Source organism: Rana temporaria, chromosome 9, assembly GCF_905171775.1.
Source record: "Rana temporaria chromosome 9, aRanTem1.1, whole genome shotgun sequence".
Classification (NCBI taxonomy): domain Eukaryota; kingdom Metazoa; phylum Chordata; class Amphibia; order Anura; family Ranidae; genus Rana; species Rana temporaria.
The window spans coordinates 49,897,800-49,914,358 of NC_053497.1; the positions used below are offsets into that span (position 1 = coordinate 49,897,800).

Genomic DNA, 16,559 nt, shown 5'->3' on the forward strand with positions numbered 1-16,559 from the left:
GAAAGAGAGAGAGAAAGAGAAAGAGAGAAAGAAAGAGAAAGAGAGAAAGAAAGAGAGAAAGAGAAAGAGAGAAAAAGAGAGAAAAAGAGAGAAAGAGAGAAAAAGAGAGAAAGAGAGAAAGAAAGAGAGAAAGAGAGAGAAAAAGAGAAAAAGATAGAGAAAGAGAGAGAAAGAGAAAGAGAGAAAGAAAGAGAGAGAAAGAGAAAGAGAGAAAGAAAGAGAGAAAAGAGAGAAAAGAGAGAAAAGAGAGAAAAAGAGAGAGAAAGAAAGAGAGAAAGAAAGAGAGAAAGAAAGAGAGAGAAAAAGAGAGAGAAAGAAAGAGAGAAAGAAAGAGAGAAAGAAAGAAAGAAAGAAAGAAAGAAAGAAATTTATTTTTTAAAATTTAATAATAAAAAAAGATAATAATAAATATATATTTTGATATTAATAATGAATTTCCTACCTTCCTAGTCAACAGATGAACAATTTTGCTGGCCAGCTCAGTAATCTTCTTCTGAGTCTTGTCCTCCATTCCCAGGAGAGTAAAGGAGAGCTCCGGATATCCTGCTGTGGAGCCACACATGTTGCTTTTGACCTCTGTGGCATGAATGTTGAATGTACATCGGGTCTCTTCACAACAATAAAATCCTGCACAAAGACAGAATTTTATTTTATTTTTGAAGAAGAAGAAGAAGAAGAAGAAGAAGAAGAAGAAGAAGAAGAAGAAGAAGAAGAAGAAGAAGAAGAAGAAGAAGAAGAAGAAGAAGAAGAAGAAGAAGAAGAAGAAGAAGAAGAAGAAGAAGAAGAAGAAGAAGAAGAAGAAGAAGAAGAAGAAGAAGAAGAAGAAGAAGAAGAAGAAGAAGAAGAAGAAGAAGAAGAAGAAGAAGAAGAAGAAGAAGAAGAAGAAGAAGAAGAAGAAGAAGAAGAAGAAGAAGAAGAAGAAGAAGAAGAAGAAGAAGAAGAAGAAGAAGAAGAAGAAGAAGAAGAAGAAGAAGAAGAAGAAGAAGAAGAAGAAGAAGAAGAAGAAGAAGAAGAAGAAGAAGAAGAAGAAGAAGAAGAAGAAGAAGAAGAAGAAGAAGAGAAGAAGAAGAAGAAGAAGAAGAAGAAGAAGAAGAAGAAGAAGAAGAAGAAGAAGAAGAAGAAGAAGAAGAAGAAGAAGAAGAAGAAGAAGAAGAAGAAGAAGAAGAAGAAGAAGAAGAAGAAGAAGAAGAAGAAGAAGAAGAAGAAGAAGAAGAAGAAGAAGAAGAAGAAGAAGAAGAAGAAGAAGAAGAAGAAGAAGAAGAAGAAGAAGAAGAAGAAGAAGAAGAAGAAGAAGAAGAAGAAGAAGAAGAAGAAGAAGAAGAAGAAGAAGAAGAAGAAGAAGAAGAAGAAGAAGAAGAAGAAGAAGAAGAAGAAGAAGAAGAAGAAGAAGAAGAAGAAGAAGAAGAAGAAGAAGAAGAAGAAGAAGAAGAAGAAGAAGAAGAAGAAGAAGAAGAAGAAGAAGAAGAAGAAGAAGAAGAAGAAGAAGAAGAAGAAGAAGAAGAAGAAGAAGAAGAAGAAGAAGAAGAAGAAGAAGAAGAAGAAGAAGAAGAAGAAGAAGAAGAAGAAGAAGAAGAAGAAGAAGAAGAAGAAGAAGAAGAAGAAGAAGAAGAAGAAGAAGAAGAAGAAGAAGAAGAAGAAGAAGAAGAAGAAGAAGAAGAAGAAGAAGAAGAAGAAGAAGAAGAAGAAGAAGAAGAAGAAGAAGAAGAAGAAGAAGAAGAAGAAGAAGAAGAAGAAGAAGAAGAAGAAGAAGAAGAAGAAGAAGAAGAAGAAGAAGAAGAAGAAGAAGAAGAAGAAGAAGAAGAAGAAGAAGAAGAAGAAGAAGAAGAAGAAGAAGAAGAAGAAGAAGAAGAAGAAGAAGAAGAAGAAGAAGAAGAAGAAGAAGAAGAAGAAGAAGAAGAAGAAGAAGAAGAAGAAGAAGAAGAAGAAGAAGAAGAAGAAGAAGAAGAAGAAGAAGAAGAAGAAGAAGAAGAAGAAGAAGAAGAAGAAGAAGAAGAAGAAGAAGAAGAAGAAGAAGAAGAAGAAGAAGAAGAAGAAGAAGAAGAAGAAGAAGAAGAAGAAGAAGAAGAAGAAGAAGAAGAAGAAGAAGAAGAAGAAGAAGAAGAAGAAGAAGAAGAAGAAGAAGAAGAAGAAGAAGAAGAAGAAGAAGAAGAAGAAGAAGAAGAAGAAGAAGAAGAAGAAGAAGAAGAAGAAGAAGAAGAAGAAGAAGAAGAAGAAGAAGAAGAAGAAGAAGAAGAAGAAGAAGAAGAAGAAGAAGAAGAAGAAGAAGAAGAAGAAGAAGAAGAAGAAGAAGAAGAAGAAGAAGAAGAAGAAGAAGAAGAAGAAGAAGAAGAAGAAGAAGAAGAAGAAGAAGAAGAAGAAGAAGAAGAAGAAGAAGAAGAAGAAGAAGAAGAAGAAGAAGAAGAAGAAGAAGAAGAAGAAGAAGAAGAAGAAGAAGAAGAAGAAGAAGAAGAAGAAGAAGAAGAAGAAGAAGAAGAAGAAGAAGAAGAAGAAGAAGAAGAAGAAGAAGAAGAAGAAGAAGAAGAAGAAGAAGAAGAAGAAGAAGAAGAAGAAGAAGAAGAAGAAGAAGAAGAAGAAGAAGAAGAAGAAGAAGAAGAAGAAGAAGAAGAAGAAGAAGAAGAAGAAGAAGAAGAAGAAGAAGAAGAAGAAGAAGAAGAAGAAGAAGAAGAAGAAGAAGAAGAAGAAGAAGAAGAAGAAGAAGAAGAAGAAGAAGAAGAAGAAGAAGAAGAAGAAGAAGAAGAAGAAGAAGAAGAAGAAGAAGAAGAAGAAGAAGAAGAAGAAGAAGAAGAAGAAGAAGAAGAAGAAGAAGAAGAAGAAGAAGAAGAAGAAGAAGAAGAAGAAGAAGAAGAAGAAGAAGAAGAAGAAGAAGAAGAAGAAGAAGAAGAAGAAGAAGAAGAAGAAGAAGAAGAAGAAGAAGAAGAAGAAGAAGAAGAAGAAGAAGAAGAGTAGTTTCAGTTCTTAAAGTGGTTCTAAAGTCAAAATATTTTTTTACCTTAAAGTGGATGTAAAGCCACTCTCATCCTTTCTAAAACTACTGCCATAGTGCTGATCTATAAGGATATACTTTTCTCCTGCATGTATCCTTACTTGTCAAATGTCTCCCCTCTGTCTGTTATAAGAACTGAAAAACTGCAGATTCTGTGGGTGGGTCTGTTGTCTGGAGCTCTGTGGGTGGAGTCGTGATGTCAGCAGACTCCCCCACCCACCTCTACACTCCCCTTGTCAAACATGCATTTTTTCCTGTGTATTCCTTACACTAAATTCTACTATGACCACCAACATCCAGTAAAAATCCAGAAAAGTAACCACATGACTTCAGAAAAGGAGTGGGGGTGGGAATTAAAAAATAATGCCCGTCTCCAGGCTAGTGCATGAGATAGGTTATTTACATGTCACTCACAGCAAGGGGGCGGAATGCACTAAGGTTTTTCTCTGTAAATCCGTTTTATTTCACTGAACAATAAAAAAAAAAAGAGGATTGCTCAGAGCTGGATTAACTCTGTGTGGCAAGACTGGGCACAGATGATTGGAAATCTTATACTGTACATTTTGTGACATACAAAATTTCGAGCTTACATCCACTTTAATGCATTTTTGCCACTCGGCACACGCTTTAATATTTTTTGGTGATTCCATATGGCTATGGAATATGCTTTTTATGTTTTTATGTACTTAGGTGCTCTATGTGCGTTCTGCGCCAATGTCAACAGGTTCACCTTGTCTGAATAAAACATATATTTTTTATACTTATACTGTGGTTTGGCCTTTAAAGTCCCATCTGGGGGGGTATCTCTCTTTTCCCATTCCCTGCATTAAGTTAAAAAAAAAACACTCCTGTTCTACCCAGCTCCATCTCTAAACACCAACTTGGCTTCTGTCACCACTATCGCTGTCTTGGCTGCAGCACTGCTTCCGAGGGCAGAAGGAACCAGAGGCACCTGCTGCTGTCAGTCAGACTCCGGTGAGGATGGAGGGAGGCATGGCTTACTGGTGCTGTGTGCGTTCATGGATGCACACACCCCAGCATGGGAGCGTGCTTTCATGGGTCCCTCCATAGCACCTGAGGAGCGGAAAGCACCAGCGGGGGACTGCCAGAAGAGGAGGTTAAAAGGACCTTTCTGTGTAATATTGTTGCACAGAGCAGGCAAGTATAACATCTTTTTTATTTTTACACAGCAAAAATGTTATTCTTTAGTATCATTTTAGGTAGACAACGCAATCATATATTCTACTAACACCTCTGTCAAAGAACAGGTATGTGGACATCAACTGAGATGTGATGAAATGTTAAGTTCTGTACAACATTTGATCACATCTCAGTTGATGTCCACATACCTGTTCTTTGACAGGTGTTAGTAGAATACCTGGCTCCAGACAGTCTTTTATGTTAAATCTCCACATTTAATGTCCCTTTTAAAAACGTGGACCAAGCTGGCCCAAACTATTTAGTGCACTAACAGTTGCCCTTTCTAGGCACGCTAGGTAGAGTATACAGTGCTGTGTTCCAGCAGTGGGACCAAAACTTCCTGACCAAAGTAGAATCAGGCTGAGCAGTGGCGGCTGGTGCTCCAAATTTTTGGGGGGGCGCAAACAAACAAAAAAAAAAAAACAAACAATTACAGCCTCACAGTGCCCATCATACACAGCTACTGTGCACATCAATTGCAGTCACTGTGCCCATCAAAGGCAGCCACTGTGCCATGCCATTATACGCAGCCACTGTGCTATCAATTGTCACCACTGTGCCCATCAATTGTCACCACTGTGCCCATCAATTGTTGTCACCACTGTGCCATGCCAAACGCAGCCACTGTGCCCATCAATTGTACTCGCCACTGTGCCCATCAATTGTACTCACCTCTGTGCCCATCAATTGTACTCACCACTGTGCCCTGTTAAATTCTGCCACTGTGCCCTGTAAAACGCCCCCTACCCATTTCAGCCCGGCACTTACCTTTTTGGGGTCAGCCATCCTGCTTCCACCGTCCCTCGATGTCTTCTCCCGTCCTCGATGACGCTTCAGCCAATCAGGTTACCAGAACCGGTGAACCTGATTGGCTGAGACGCCTGTCTGTCTTATACAAGGAGCGCATCCCTAGTGCGTTCCTTGTATAAGCTTCCGGGACCCGAGGGCTGTACTCGGAAAAGCCTATCAGAGCCGTTGGCTCTGATAGGCACTTCCGTACAGCCAACCAGCTGCCGTTATTCTGATGGCCGGACATGAGCGCCGACCATCTAAATAGAACAGCGGCAGAGGCGATAACAACATAGATTCATGCAATGCATGAATCTATGTTATTAGACTCAGTTAGCGGTGAGAGCCAGAGGGGGCGGCGCTCCAGCGCCCTCTATGGACGAACCGCAACTGAGGCTGAGCACTGCTCAGCCAATCACGATAAGCCATGTATTTTATGAATGAATGATTGGCTGAGAGGGGGCAGATGATGTCACAATCTCTGCCTCAGCCAATCAGCAGAAGCTTTGTATTCACTCATAGAATACATACGTTTCTGTGAATGCTTGAGCGATGCTCAGCTCAACTTTATTTTGTTCAAGGAGAGAGATGGGAAGTCACCTCCCGTCGCTTCCGTAAGCGCCAAATTGCAACAGTACCCGTTAGGGGCAGTACAGATCAGAGGAGACTTGAAAAAATTTCTTAAGCCCTGTACACACAATCCGATGGATTTTTTCATCGGATATCATATGAAGCCGACTTTCATCAGTCTTGCCGACACACCATCGGTTAAAAATCCGATCGCGTCCAACGCGGTAACGTAAAACACTACGACGTGCTGATAAAAATGAAGTTCAATGCTTCCGAGCATGCGTTGACTTGATTCTGAGAATGTGTGGATTTTTGACCGATGGACTTCCCCACAGACAATCATTTTTTTCTATCGTTTTTTTTTAACCATAGGAAAAATTTTAAAACAGGTTCTATTTTTTTTCACTGATGGAAAAAAAAAAAAAAGGATGGGGCCCACACACGATTGGTTCGTCCGATAAAAACGGTCCATCGGTCCGTTTTCATCAGACAAACCGATCATGTGTACAGGGCTTTAGTCCTATTCCTACACAAGATAAAACCTATGCAGTTCCATTTGTATCCAATATATTGCTCTTAAAGGAGACGTCTATTTCAGGTGCTGGTTCCCCTATGTTACTCCTTCAGCCAACCCTCCTTACCTCCACCGTCAACAAGCAGATGATCTCCAGGGCATGATTTAATATGGCTTCTGCCAACTGCTCTCTCTCCTTCACCATATTAGACAAGTTCTCTCTCTTGACAGGTAATGCATATTTCTCAAAAGCTTCAGAGAACCCTAAAAAGAGGCAGAAGACGGTTATCTAGAAGGTCTTCCCAGCTGTAGACTGACTGCTTTGGTCACAAAGTGTAATAAAGTACAACTAAAGACATAGGCCCGGATTCACAGAGAGCGGGCGCACATTACGCCCGCGTAGCGCAAATAATATACGCTACGCCGACGCAGCACAGAGAGGCAAGTACGGAATTCACAAAGCCATTGCTCCCAAAACTGCGCTGGGTTTCTAAGGCATAAGCTGGCGTAGGTGGAAGTGGGCGTGAGCCATGCAAATGAGCCGTGACCCCATGCAAATGATGGGCCGAGCGCCAGACAGATACGTATCACGAACTGCGCATGCGCCGGGACGTGGCCGCATCCACCTGCGCATGCTCACAACCACGTCGGAACAACTGCCTAAGATACGCCGCATCACTGCGTACGCCCTGAATGAAATCTACGCCCAGTCACACACGTCCAACGTAAATTACGCCGGCTTGGGTTCCCTGGTGCAGCCCTTTGCATGGATGCTGCCGAGTTGCATCTCCTTTATGGGGCATAACTTTACGCCGGACGCATAACTTTACGCGCACTGCGTTGGGCGCACGTACGTTCGTGAATCGGCGTATTTTCCTCATTTGCATATTAATGGCTGATCAATGTGAGCGTAAATATGCGCCCAGCGTAAATGTGTGCCCACCCTACGCCGGCAAGTTATGTCGGCGGGATGAAGCCTGTTTTTAGGCGCATCTCAGTTTGTGGGTCCGGCACACAGATACGCCGGCGCATATTTGCCCTTACGTGGCGTATCTTGAGATACGTCGGCGCAAGTGCTTTGTGAATCCAGGCCAAAAACTTTAAACTCAGAGAGCCGCCGACAAAGACCGAGCCGAGCGTACTGGGCACTCGGCTAGGCTCGGCCACGGGAGAGGAGCCGAACACACCGGAAATCCGGCTCTGCACAGCCCGAACGAGGCGCCAAACTCAAACACACAGACGCCGGACAAGGCCGCCGATGGACGCCGGGCAAGACAGCAGACGGACACCGACAAGGCTGGACGGACCCCGCGCAAGGCCGCAGACGGACGCCGGACAAGGCCGCCGCGCAAGACAGCAGACGGACACCGACAATGCTGGACGGACCGCGCGCAAGGCCGCAGACGGATGCCGGACAAGGCCGCTGATGGACGCTGGGCAAGACATCCAAAATGTAATTTTTTTCCTTAAGCTTCCCTTCTAAACTTGAGGTGCGCGTTATACTCCGGCGCGCGCTATACCCCGATTAATACGGTACATCTTCTGGAGCATTTCTAATGCCGCGTACACACGATCGGATTTTCTGGCGGAAAAACCTTTGATTTTTTTTCCCCCGACGGAATTCCGCTCAAGCTTGGCTTGCATACACACGGTCACACAAAAGTTCTCTGAACTGTCATCCGTCAAGAACACAGTGACGTACAACACTACGACGAGCCGAGAAAATTAAGTTCAATGCTTCCGAGCATGCGTCGAATTGTTTCTGAGCATGCGTCGGAATTTTGCACGTTGGAATTGCTACAGACGATAGGAAATTGTTGGCGGAAATTCCGAGGGAGCCTACACACGGTCAGAATTTCTATTCAAAAGCTCACATCTGACCAAAGGTTACCAGTACAGGCTCCCTAAAGATGCTTAAGACATTCCCAGTATACACTCAGTTGAATTAAAAAGGTCATTAGCATGTTGATGCGCTTCAAGATAATTCAACACATCACCAAGTACAAAGCCATGTATATTACTAGACTGAATTCTTTATAAACCTTACATTGAATACTTACCAGTGGAAGAATGAGGTTCTTCTTTCGGCTCCTCCTTAATGCAGAATTTGATGGGGTAACTTTGTTCTGTACTCCGCTGAACTGGGGCTGTTGGCTGTTCTAGAACAGATTAAAAAAAACTTTGCATTAATTAGCATTTTAAATAAACATCCTATTACCCCAACAGGCATTGTCTCACCGCACAGACAGGTATCACACTCCCTAAACAAGCACAAAACTGGTTCCAGGATGGAGCAACTCCCTTTGCATGCTGGGAGTTTTTGTAGAGGCCTTAATGAGCCAACTTAATTCAGCTGGGCTCATTAACTCTACCCCTGCAGGACTCTCAGCACTTCCCCCTAGTGGTACAAATTGGCATAGAGCCTGAATCTGGGACACGCATATTTGCCATCCTGGATGCAACCAGGTGTTTTTACCTGCCTGCTGTCACACTATATTTATCCCCAAAAGCAGATTTTTGTATTTCTGAACACTGAAAGGGCTTAGCTTTCTCATGTTAGAGCGTCCCTCCTGATGACTGGTAGGGTAATTATTAAGAAGCAGCAGAAGAAATGCAGGAAGCACAGAATGAATGAAGCAGAAGCAGGGAGATACTTGCACTGCAGGTCCTCAGGTACAGCTTCCTCTCCAGCAAGGAGAACAGTGATCAGCACAGCAAATTATCAAATCTCACTCTAAATATGGTATGATTAGCAGGCAAAGCAAGCAATGCAGATATGCAGCTAGGAGACTGAAGGCACAGTGTCTAGGTACAAGAAGTGCACTGCTACTTTTTTTCCTGAGGAAGTCAAAACAAAAAATTAAAATTTTTCAGGGTGCTGGTTAGGTACTAGGGTTGTCCCGATACCACTTTTTTAGGACCGAGTACAAGTACCGATACTTTTTTTCAAGTACTCGCTGATACCGAATACCGATACTTTTTTTAAAATGTGTCCCCAAATGCAGCCATGTCCCCCACAGATGCAGCCATGTCCCCCACAGATGCAGCCATGTTCCCCACATAATGCAGCCATGTCCCCCACATATGCAGCCATGTCTCCCCATACCTAGATGCCGCCGCCTAGTTAATCAGCGTGCAGGGAACATTACAGCTTTCATTTGAATAGCTGTCTGTTCCCCGCCGCGTATAGACACTCCCCCTTGCTCGGGATTGGACGGGTGATCTGTCTATCAAAGTGCAGATCACCCTTCCAATCCCGAGCAAGGGGGAGTGTCTATACGCGGCGTGGCGGGGAACAGACAGCTATTCAAATGAAAGCTGTAATGTTTCCCGCACGCTGATTAACTAGGCGGCGGGGGCGTTTCGGTATGCAGCGGCGGCGGGGGGGTAGTATCGGAACTGGCATCGGGGGCATTTGCGGGAGTACAAGTACTCCCGCAAATGCTCAGTATCGGTCCCGATACCAGTATCGGGACAACCCTATTAGGTACAATTACCATTTCTAGATGCCGGTGTATTGTCACATTCTGCTGCCTATCGTAGAATGCTGCAAGATGTTGTATGTTTTTCCCTGAGACTTTTGACATTCAGATTTATCAGTTTTCTCACCGACAGTAAAGGTGTCCTGGCTGTTTTTAGACTGAGCGCCATGTCCTTCAAGATATTCACATTCATCCTTAGAGAGATGAACAGCAACAGCCCCACATGTCACCTACAATAAAAGGGGAGCACAAAACATTTTACAGTATATAGGAAGAACAAGTACAAGGAGAAAAATTATCTGGTAACGTCTAGCAACATGGAAGAAGCAAACACCCAAAGCTGTATAGATAATTACAAACATTCTACCAGAGTCTGGTAAAGAAGAAAAAATATATATATACCATATATACTCGAGTATAAGCCGACCCCAATATAATCCGAGGCACCTAATTTTACCACAAAAAACTGGGGAAACCTATTGACTCGAGTATAAGCCTAGGGTGTCCATCTGCATGCCTCACTGTGTCCATCTGCATGCCTCACTGTGCCCATGCCTCACTGTGCCCATGACTAGACTGACGTTTAACATGGGAGTCAAGTTCCAGGTCCAGGGGCCGGTACTGGGTCCCCAAAGTTACCGGAGAAATGACCGTTTAACATGGGAGTCTATGGAAAGGGTGCTTTGAAAAATCGGTGCTCCCGGCCGTAGGTTCCCCAGGACAATAAACACTTGTAGAGGAAGAGTGGGGCTACATGTGTGCCAAGTTTGGGTTCCAGGGGACCTACGACCGGCCGGTACCGAGTCCCCAAAATCCGGGAGATCAGGTGCAAAAAGGTGACTCGAGTATAAGCCGAGGGGGGCATTTTCAGCGCAAAAAAATGTGCTGAAAAACTCGGCTTATACTCGAGTATATATTTTTTGTTATTATTAATGAATTTCCTACCTTCCTAGTCAACAGCTGAATGATTTTGTTGGCTAGCTGCGCAATCATCCTTTGAGTCTTGTCCTCCATTCCCAGGAGAGTAAAGGAGAGCTCCGGACATCCTGAAGTGGAGTCACACGTATTACTTTTGACCTTTGTGGCACGAATGCTGAATGCACATCGGGTCCCATCGGGTCTCTTCACAATAATATAATCCTGCACAAAGAGAAAGAGATCCTTTATGAAAGTAACTTCTAAGGCCCCATTTACTCTTTACGTAGCGGGAACCCGCATTTCCATTCGCAGTTTTGTGTGGGCAATTTTAACGCGATTTTGCGTGGGGCATCCCATTCACTTTTGTTGCCCAAAAGAGGCTCCTGCTCTTAGGGTGACAAGCTTCACGTGATTTTTAAAGTTGTGTTTTCCCGCAATGGTAGCATGATTATGTTGTGCGACAATTGCGGTAAAATCGCACCGTGTTTGGGGTGCCATTCATTTTAATGCTTTGCACTTTTTGCACTGATTGCTACGCCAATCATAGGCAGACTCGCAAAGGAGGGAGTAGCAGAAAGTACCGGAGGGGGAGGAAAAGGACCTTTCTGTGCAATATGGTTGCACAGAACAGGTGAGCATACCATCTTTTTTATTTTAACCCTGACATTTTCATTTTAAGCAGATAACTCAAAAATATTCTACTAACACCTCTGCCAAAGAGCAGGTATGTGGACATCTACTGAGACATGACCAAATGTTAAAGAGGAACTGCAGTCTGCTCACATAATTTGTAATAAAAACATTATGCCATTCTGAAGCTTCCCTCCAACAACTTTGCATATTATTTTATATATATTGTGATTCTGTACTTGCCAAATATGCTGCAGAAATCTCCCTCCACTGAGTCTGGCTGCATCCATTTTAAAGCGGTTCTCCACCCTAAAGTGGAGTCCCGCTGATCGGAACCCTCCCCCCCCTCCGGTGTCACATTTGACACCTTTCAGGGGGGAGGGGGGTGCAGATACCTGTCTAAAGACAGGTATTTGCACCCACTTCCGGCCCGGCATTCACGGGCAAAAGACGGGCATTCCGTCACATCCCGTCGCCCCCCCCGTTGTGTGCTGGGAACACTCGGCTCCCAGCACACAGCGGGAGCCAATCGGCGGGCGCGGCGCGACTCGCACATGCGCCGTAGGGAACCGGGCAGTGAAGCCGCAGCGCTTCACTTCCTGGTTCCCTCAGCGTGGATGGCGGGGGGAGCAGCAGAGAGACGAGCGATCGCTCATCCTCTGCTGCGATCGGCGCTGGATTCCAGGACAGGTAAGTGTCCTAATATTAAAAGTCAGCAGCTGCAGTATTTGTAGCTGCTGGCTTTTAATATTATTTTCCCATGGCACATCCGCTTTAACTGTGGGCAGCTGAAGCTGCTGCCTGTTCACTTCCTGGATTTACTCAGACACAGAGGAACACCCTTTCATTGACCCTCTTATGACTCACCCCCCCCCCTCCCTTCCTGGGAAATCCACATCCAATTCGCATTAGTGAGAACTTATGGAGCAATCAGGGATAAAAAATACCCCAAATCTCTTAAAAAGCTAATGATTGGAAAAAAATAAATACATTTTTTTTTTACTTCCAGCCTGGACCATAAGCTGGTGAGGGGTGTACTTAGTTTTGTGAGATACTGTATATCCGTTCCGGTTGGCAAGTGGTTAAGATAAATTGCAACAAAATTGGCTGTTGGGGGTGTTCTATCAAGAAGTGCCACCCCTTCGAATAGTGCCCGGGGCGAATTGCACATGCGCTGTACGTCACAGCACAACTACTGATTTGGCGATCAGCTTGGCTGACGTAACCATGGCGCATGCACACATCGTAGGAATTACCTTTCCATACCATTTCACGGGCACAATTGAAACCTAGACAAACAGCAGGGGAAGACCGTAGTTCTCACATTGTGCCTTTACAGTGTGCTGATGGTCTGGTTTCCCCGCTGTTTGTATAGGTTTCAATTGTGCCTGTGAAATGGTATCTCCCTTTAAGCAATACCTCCTATGATGTGCGCTTGCGCCCTGGTCACGTCACTCCAGCTGATCGGCAACTCAGCTGGAGTGCGGCTCCGTCCTGCGCATGCGCAGGCACTATTCGATGGGGGGGCACTTATCGACAAAACACCGGCAGTAGAAATCAGAGGAAACTAACTAAATTTCCTTAGTTCCATTTATAAACAAGAAACATCCTATGTAGTTCTATTTGTATCCAATATATTGCCCTTAAAGGAGACTTCTATTTCAGGTTCTGATCCCCTATGTTACTCCTTCAGCCAACCCTCCTTACCTCCACCGTCAACAAGCAGATGATCTCCAGGGCATGATTTAATACGGCTTCTGCCAACTGCTCTCTCTTCTTCACCATATTAGATAAGTTCTCTCTCTGGACAGGTCATGTATATTTCTCAAAGCTTCATAGCACCCTAAAAAGAGGCAGAAGACCGTTATCTACAGGGTTTGACAAATTTGCTTGGAATCTAGGAGCCAGCTAAAAAAGTTAGGAGCCAGAAAACGCGCCCCGTCCTGACGAGCTTGCGCGCAGAAGCGAACACATACGTGAGCAGCGCCCGCATATGTAAACGGTGTTCAAACCACACATGTGAGGTATCGCCACGATTGGTAGAGCGAGAGCAATAATTCTAGCCCTAGACCTCCTCTGTAACTCAAAACATGCCACCTGTAGATTTTTTTAAACGTCGCCTATGAAGATTTTAAAGGGTAAAAGTTTGTCGGCATTCCACGAGCGGACGCAATTTTGAAGCGTGACATGTTGGGTATGAATTTACTCGACGTAACATTATCTTTCATAGTATTAAAAAAAAAATGGGGAAAACTTTACTGTTGTCATATTTTTTCATTTAAAAAAAATAATTTTTTCCCAAAAAAGTGCGCTTGTAAGACCGCTGCGCAAATACAGCGTGACAGAAAGTATTGCAACGATCGCCATTTTATTCTCTAGGGTGTTAGGATAAAAAAATATATATAATGTTTGGGGATTCTAATTAGAGGGAAGAAGATGGCAGTGAAAATAGTGAAAAATAACATTAGAATTGCTGTTTAACTTGTAATGCTTAAATTGTAATACCACCAGATGGCGCCCCCTTCCAAGCCAAGTCGCCAGGACCCTATTTCTAGTCGCCATGGCGACCTGGCGACCGGGATTTGTCGAGCCCTGGTTATCTAGAATGTCTTTCCTCCAAAATTCACTTATAAAATATTCTCAACAATATTCCCAACTATAGACTTTAACTGTGTTGGTCACATGGTGTACTAAACAAGGCGCAAGTCGTCTCTTGACAGCCACTTCCATCATGTAATGATATCTAAACCCAACAACAAAAAATGTAATAGATTGCAGCTTTCCAGTTCTTAGAGGATGATGGCTACATGAGTTGATACCTGTGGATCCTGCCAAAAACCCAGTGTCCTCTTCACTGAACCCTCAATGTTTCAGCCATCTTCTGTGAACTGCAGAACACATCCTCCCTACGTAATGGGGATGAGGAGGAGGGGAGGAATTAGTGGTCCAAATCACGGAGGCAGCCTAGGGTGACAACTCAGCACCTCCATAATTACAGTGAGTGTTGTCACTCCAAGACAAGAATTGTGTTACCGGCAGGATCACCAGGTGAAAATGATAGGGAAAAACTAATGCAACCCCCACCTCTAACAACTTCTAAAATTCCATATCATTTTTTTGGGGGGATGGGGAAAGATAAGCTTGAAATTAAAAATGAAGGTTGGTTTCTGAGCGAAAAAAATGCTTTCAATTACAAATGGGATATGAATAACTTAACCACTTCCATACCAGGCACTTACGCACCTTCCCGCCCAAGCCAATTTTCAGCTTTCAGCACTGTCGCAAATTGAATGACAATTGCGCGGTCGTGCTACACTGTACCCAAATGACATTTTTATCATTTTGTTCTCACAAATATAGCTTTCTTTTGGTGGTATTTGATCACCTCTGCGATTTTTATTTTTTTGTGTAACAACTAAAAAAATACAAAAATTTTTATTTTTTTTCTGTTAATTTTTTTGTAAATAAGTAAGTTTTCTTCTTCAATTATGGGCACCAATGAGGTGGCACTGGTGGGCACCGATAGGCGGCACTGATGGGCACTGATAGGCGGCGATAGTATGCTGCACTGATGGGCACTCATAGGCGGCACTGATGGGCACTCATAGGCGGCACTGATGGGCACTCATAGGCGGCACTGATGGGCACTCATGGGTGGCCCAGATGGGGACTGGGCATAGATGGGCACCAAGAGGTGGCACTGATGGACACTGGGTGGCACTGATGGACACTGGGTGACACTGAGGGGTGGTTCTGATGGCATTGCTGGGCACAGTCAGTGCCCATGTTGCCAGTCAGTGCCCATTTGTGGGCACTGATTGGCATAGATTGCATTTAAAACATTTTTTTTTTATAGATATATCTATTTGTGCTCTATTGAGCACTGGGGGGCACTCCCTGGTGGTCCAGTGTGGGGATCCGAGGGGGATAAACAATCAGCGTGAACCCCCCCCGTCAGGAAAGCCGCCGATCGGCTCTCCTCTACTCGCGTCTGTCAGACGCGAGTGAGGAAGAGCCATCAACGGCTCTTCCTGTTTACATCATGATCAGCCGTGATTGGACACGGCTGATCACGTGGTAAAGAGCCTCCGCCGGAGGCTCTTTACCGAGATCGGAGATGCAGGGTGTCAGACTGACACCCTGCATCACCGATCGCCACGGGCGCGCACCGGCATGAAATCCTGCATGACGTCAATAGACGTCCAGTCAGGATTTCACAACCACTTCCCGGACGTCAATCTCCTATTGACTGGGCGTGAAGTGTTTAAAGCAGGTTCCGGGCATAAATTTTTTTTTGCAAGCTAAAATTAATCACATTAAATAGTCCCTAAAACATTACTAGCTCCCCAATCATTCCAGAAATAATTGCAAACACATGATGTGGCTGTATTCATCATATGTGTGGACATGTGAAGCCCAGTTCCATTTTCTTCCTGGTTTTCAGGGAGAGGTGCATGCTGGGCGATTTTCATGTACAGTAATGCCCAGAGACTCCTGGGAAATGAGTGTCATCACTTCCCAGAAGGCAATGGGGTTTTAGGACAGGAAGTTGAACCACCTAGGACCAGGAACTAGGCAGATTATGAAATCTGCCTAGTAACAGCCAGATAGAAGTGAGTAAAAAAATGTTTTTACATTAAAGGCAAGCTGTTAATAGAAAGTTCATTTTTAAGGTGGAACTCCGCTTTAACTACTTAAGGACTAAGCCTCTTCTTGAGATTTGTTGTTTACAAGTAAAAAACATTTTTTTCTAGAAAATGACCTAGAACCCCAAAACATTATACATTTTTTTATAACTCCCTAGAGCAGGGATCTTCAAACTACGGCCCTCCAGCTGTTGCGGAACTACACATCCCATGAGGCTTTGTAAAACTCTGACATTCACAGACATGACTAGGCATTATGGGAATTGTAGTTCCTGAACAACTGGAGGGCCGTAGTTTTAAGACCCCTGCCCTAGAGAATAAAATGGCGGCCGTTGCAAAACTTTTTGTCACACCGTATTTGCGCGGTCTTACAAGTGCATGAGTTAAAAAAATAAGACAACAGTAAAGTTAGCCCAATTTTTTTTATATTGGGAAAGATAATGTTACACCCAGTAAATTGATACCCAACATGTCACGCTTCAAAATTGCGCCCGCTCATGGAATGGTGACAAACTTTTACCCTTAAAAATCTCCATAGGCGACGTTTAAAGAATTCTACGGGTTGCATGTTTTAAATTACAGAGGAGGTCTAGGGCTAGAATTATTTCTCTCGCTCTACAGATTGCGGCGATACCTCACTTGTGTGGTTTAAACACCGTTTTCATGTGCAGGCGCTGCTCACGTATGCGTTTGCTTCTGCACGTGAGCTCGGCGGGACAGGGCGCATTTAATTTTTTTTATTTTTTCTCATTTATTTTACCTTTTATTTTTTACACTGTTCTTTCAAAAAAAAAAAAAATGTGTCACTTTTATTCTTATTACAAGGA

The 16,559-nt window shown here is 43.8% G+C and overlaps 1 protein-coding gene across 7 annotated transcripts in view; it reads right to left on the reverse strand.

Annotated features, from left to right (window-relative positions):
• Nucleotides 1-16,559, reverse strand: part of LOC120913465 (zinc finger protein 771-like) — a 36,760-nt gene that overhangs the window by 16,681 nt on the left and 3,520 nt on the right. For 5 of the 7 annotated variants that reach the window (XM_040323411.1, XM_040323410.1, XM_040323407.1 and 2 more), the window contains 3 exons: nt 12,794-12,929; nt 10,642-10,678; nt 443-600 (listed from right to left, as the gene is read on the reverse strand). In XM_040323411.1, coding sequence (XP_040179345.1) covers nt 443-600; nt 10,642-10,678; nt 12,794-12,871 — 273 coding nt within the window. In that variant the 5' untranslated portion in view covers nt 12,872-12,929. Of the gene's footprint in view, nt 1-442; nt 601-10,641; nt 10,679-12,793; nt 12,930-16,559 lie in introns of those variants that run through there. The other 2 variants (XM_040323412.1, XM_040323414.1) reach the window with 2 other exon arrangements.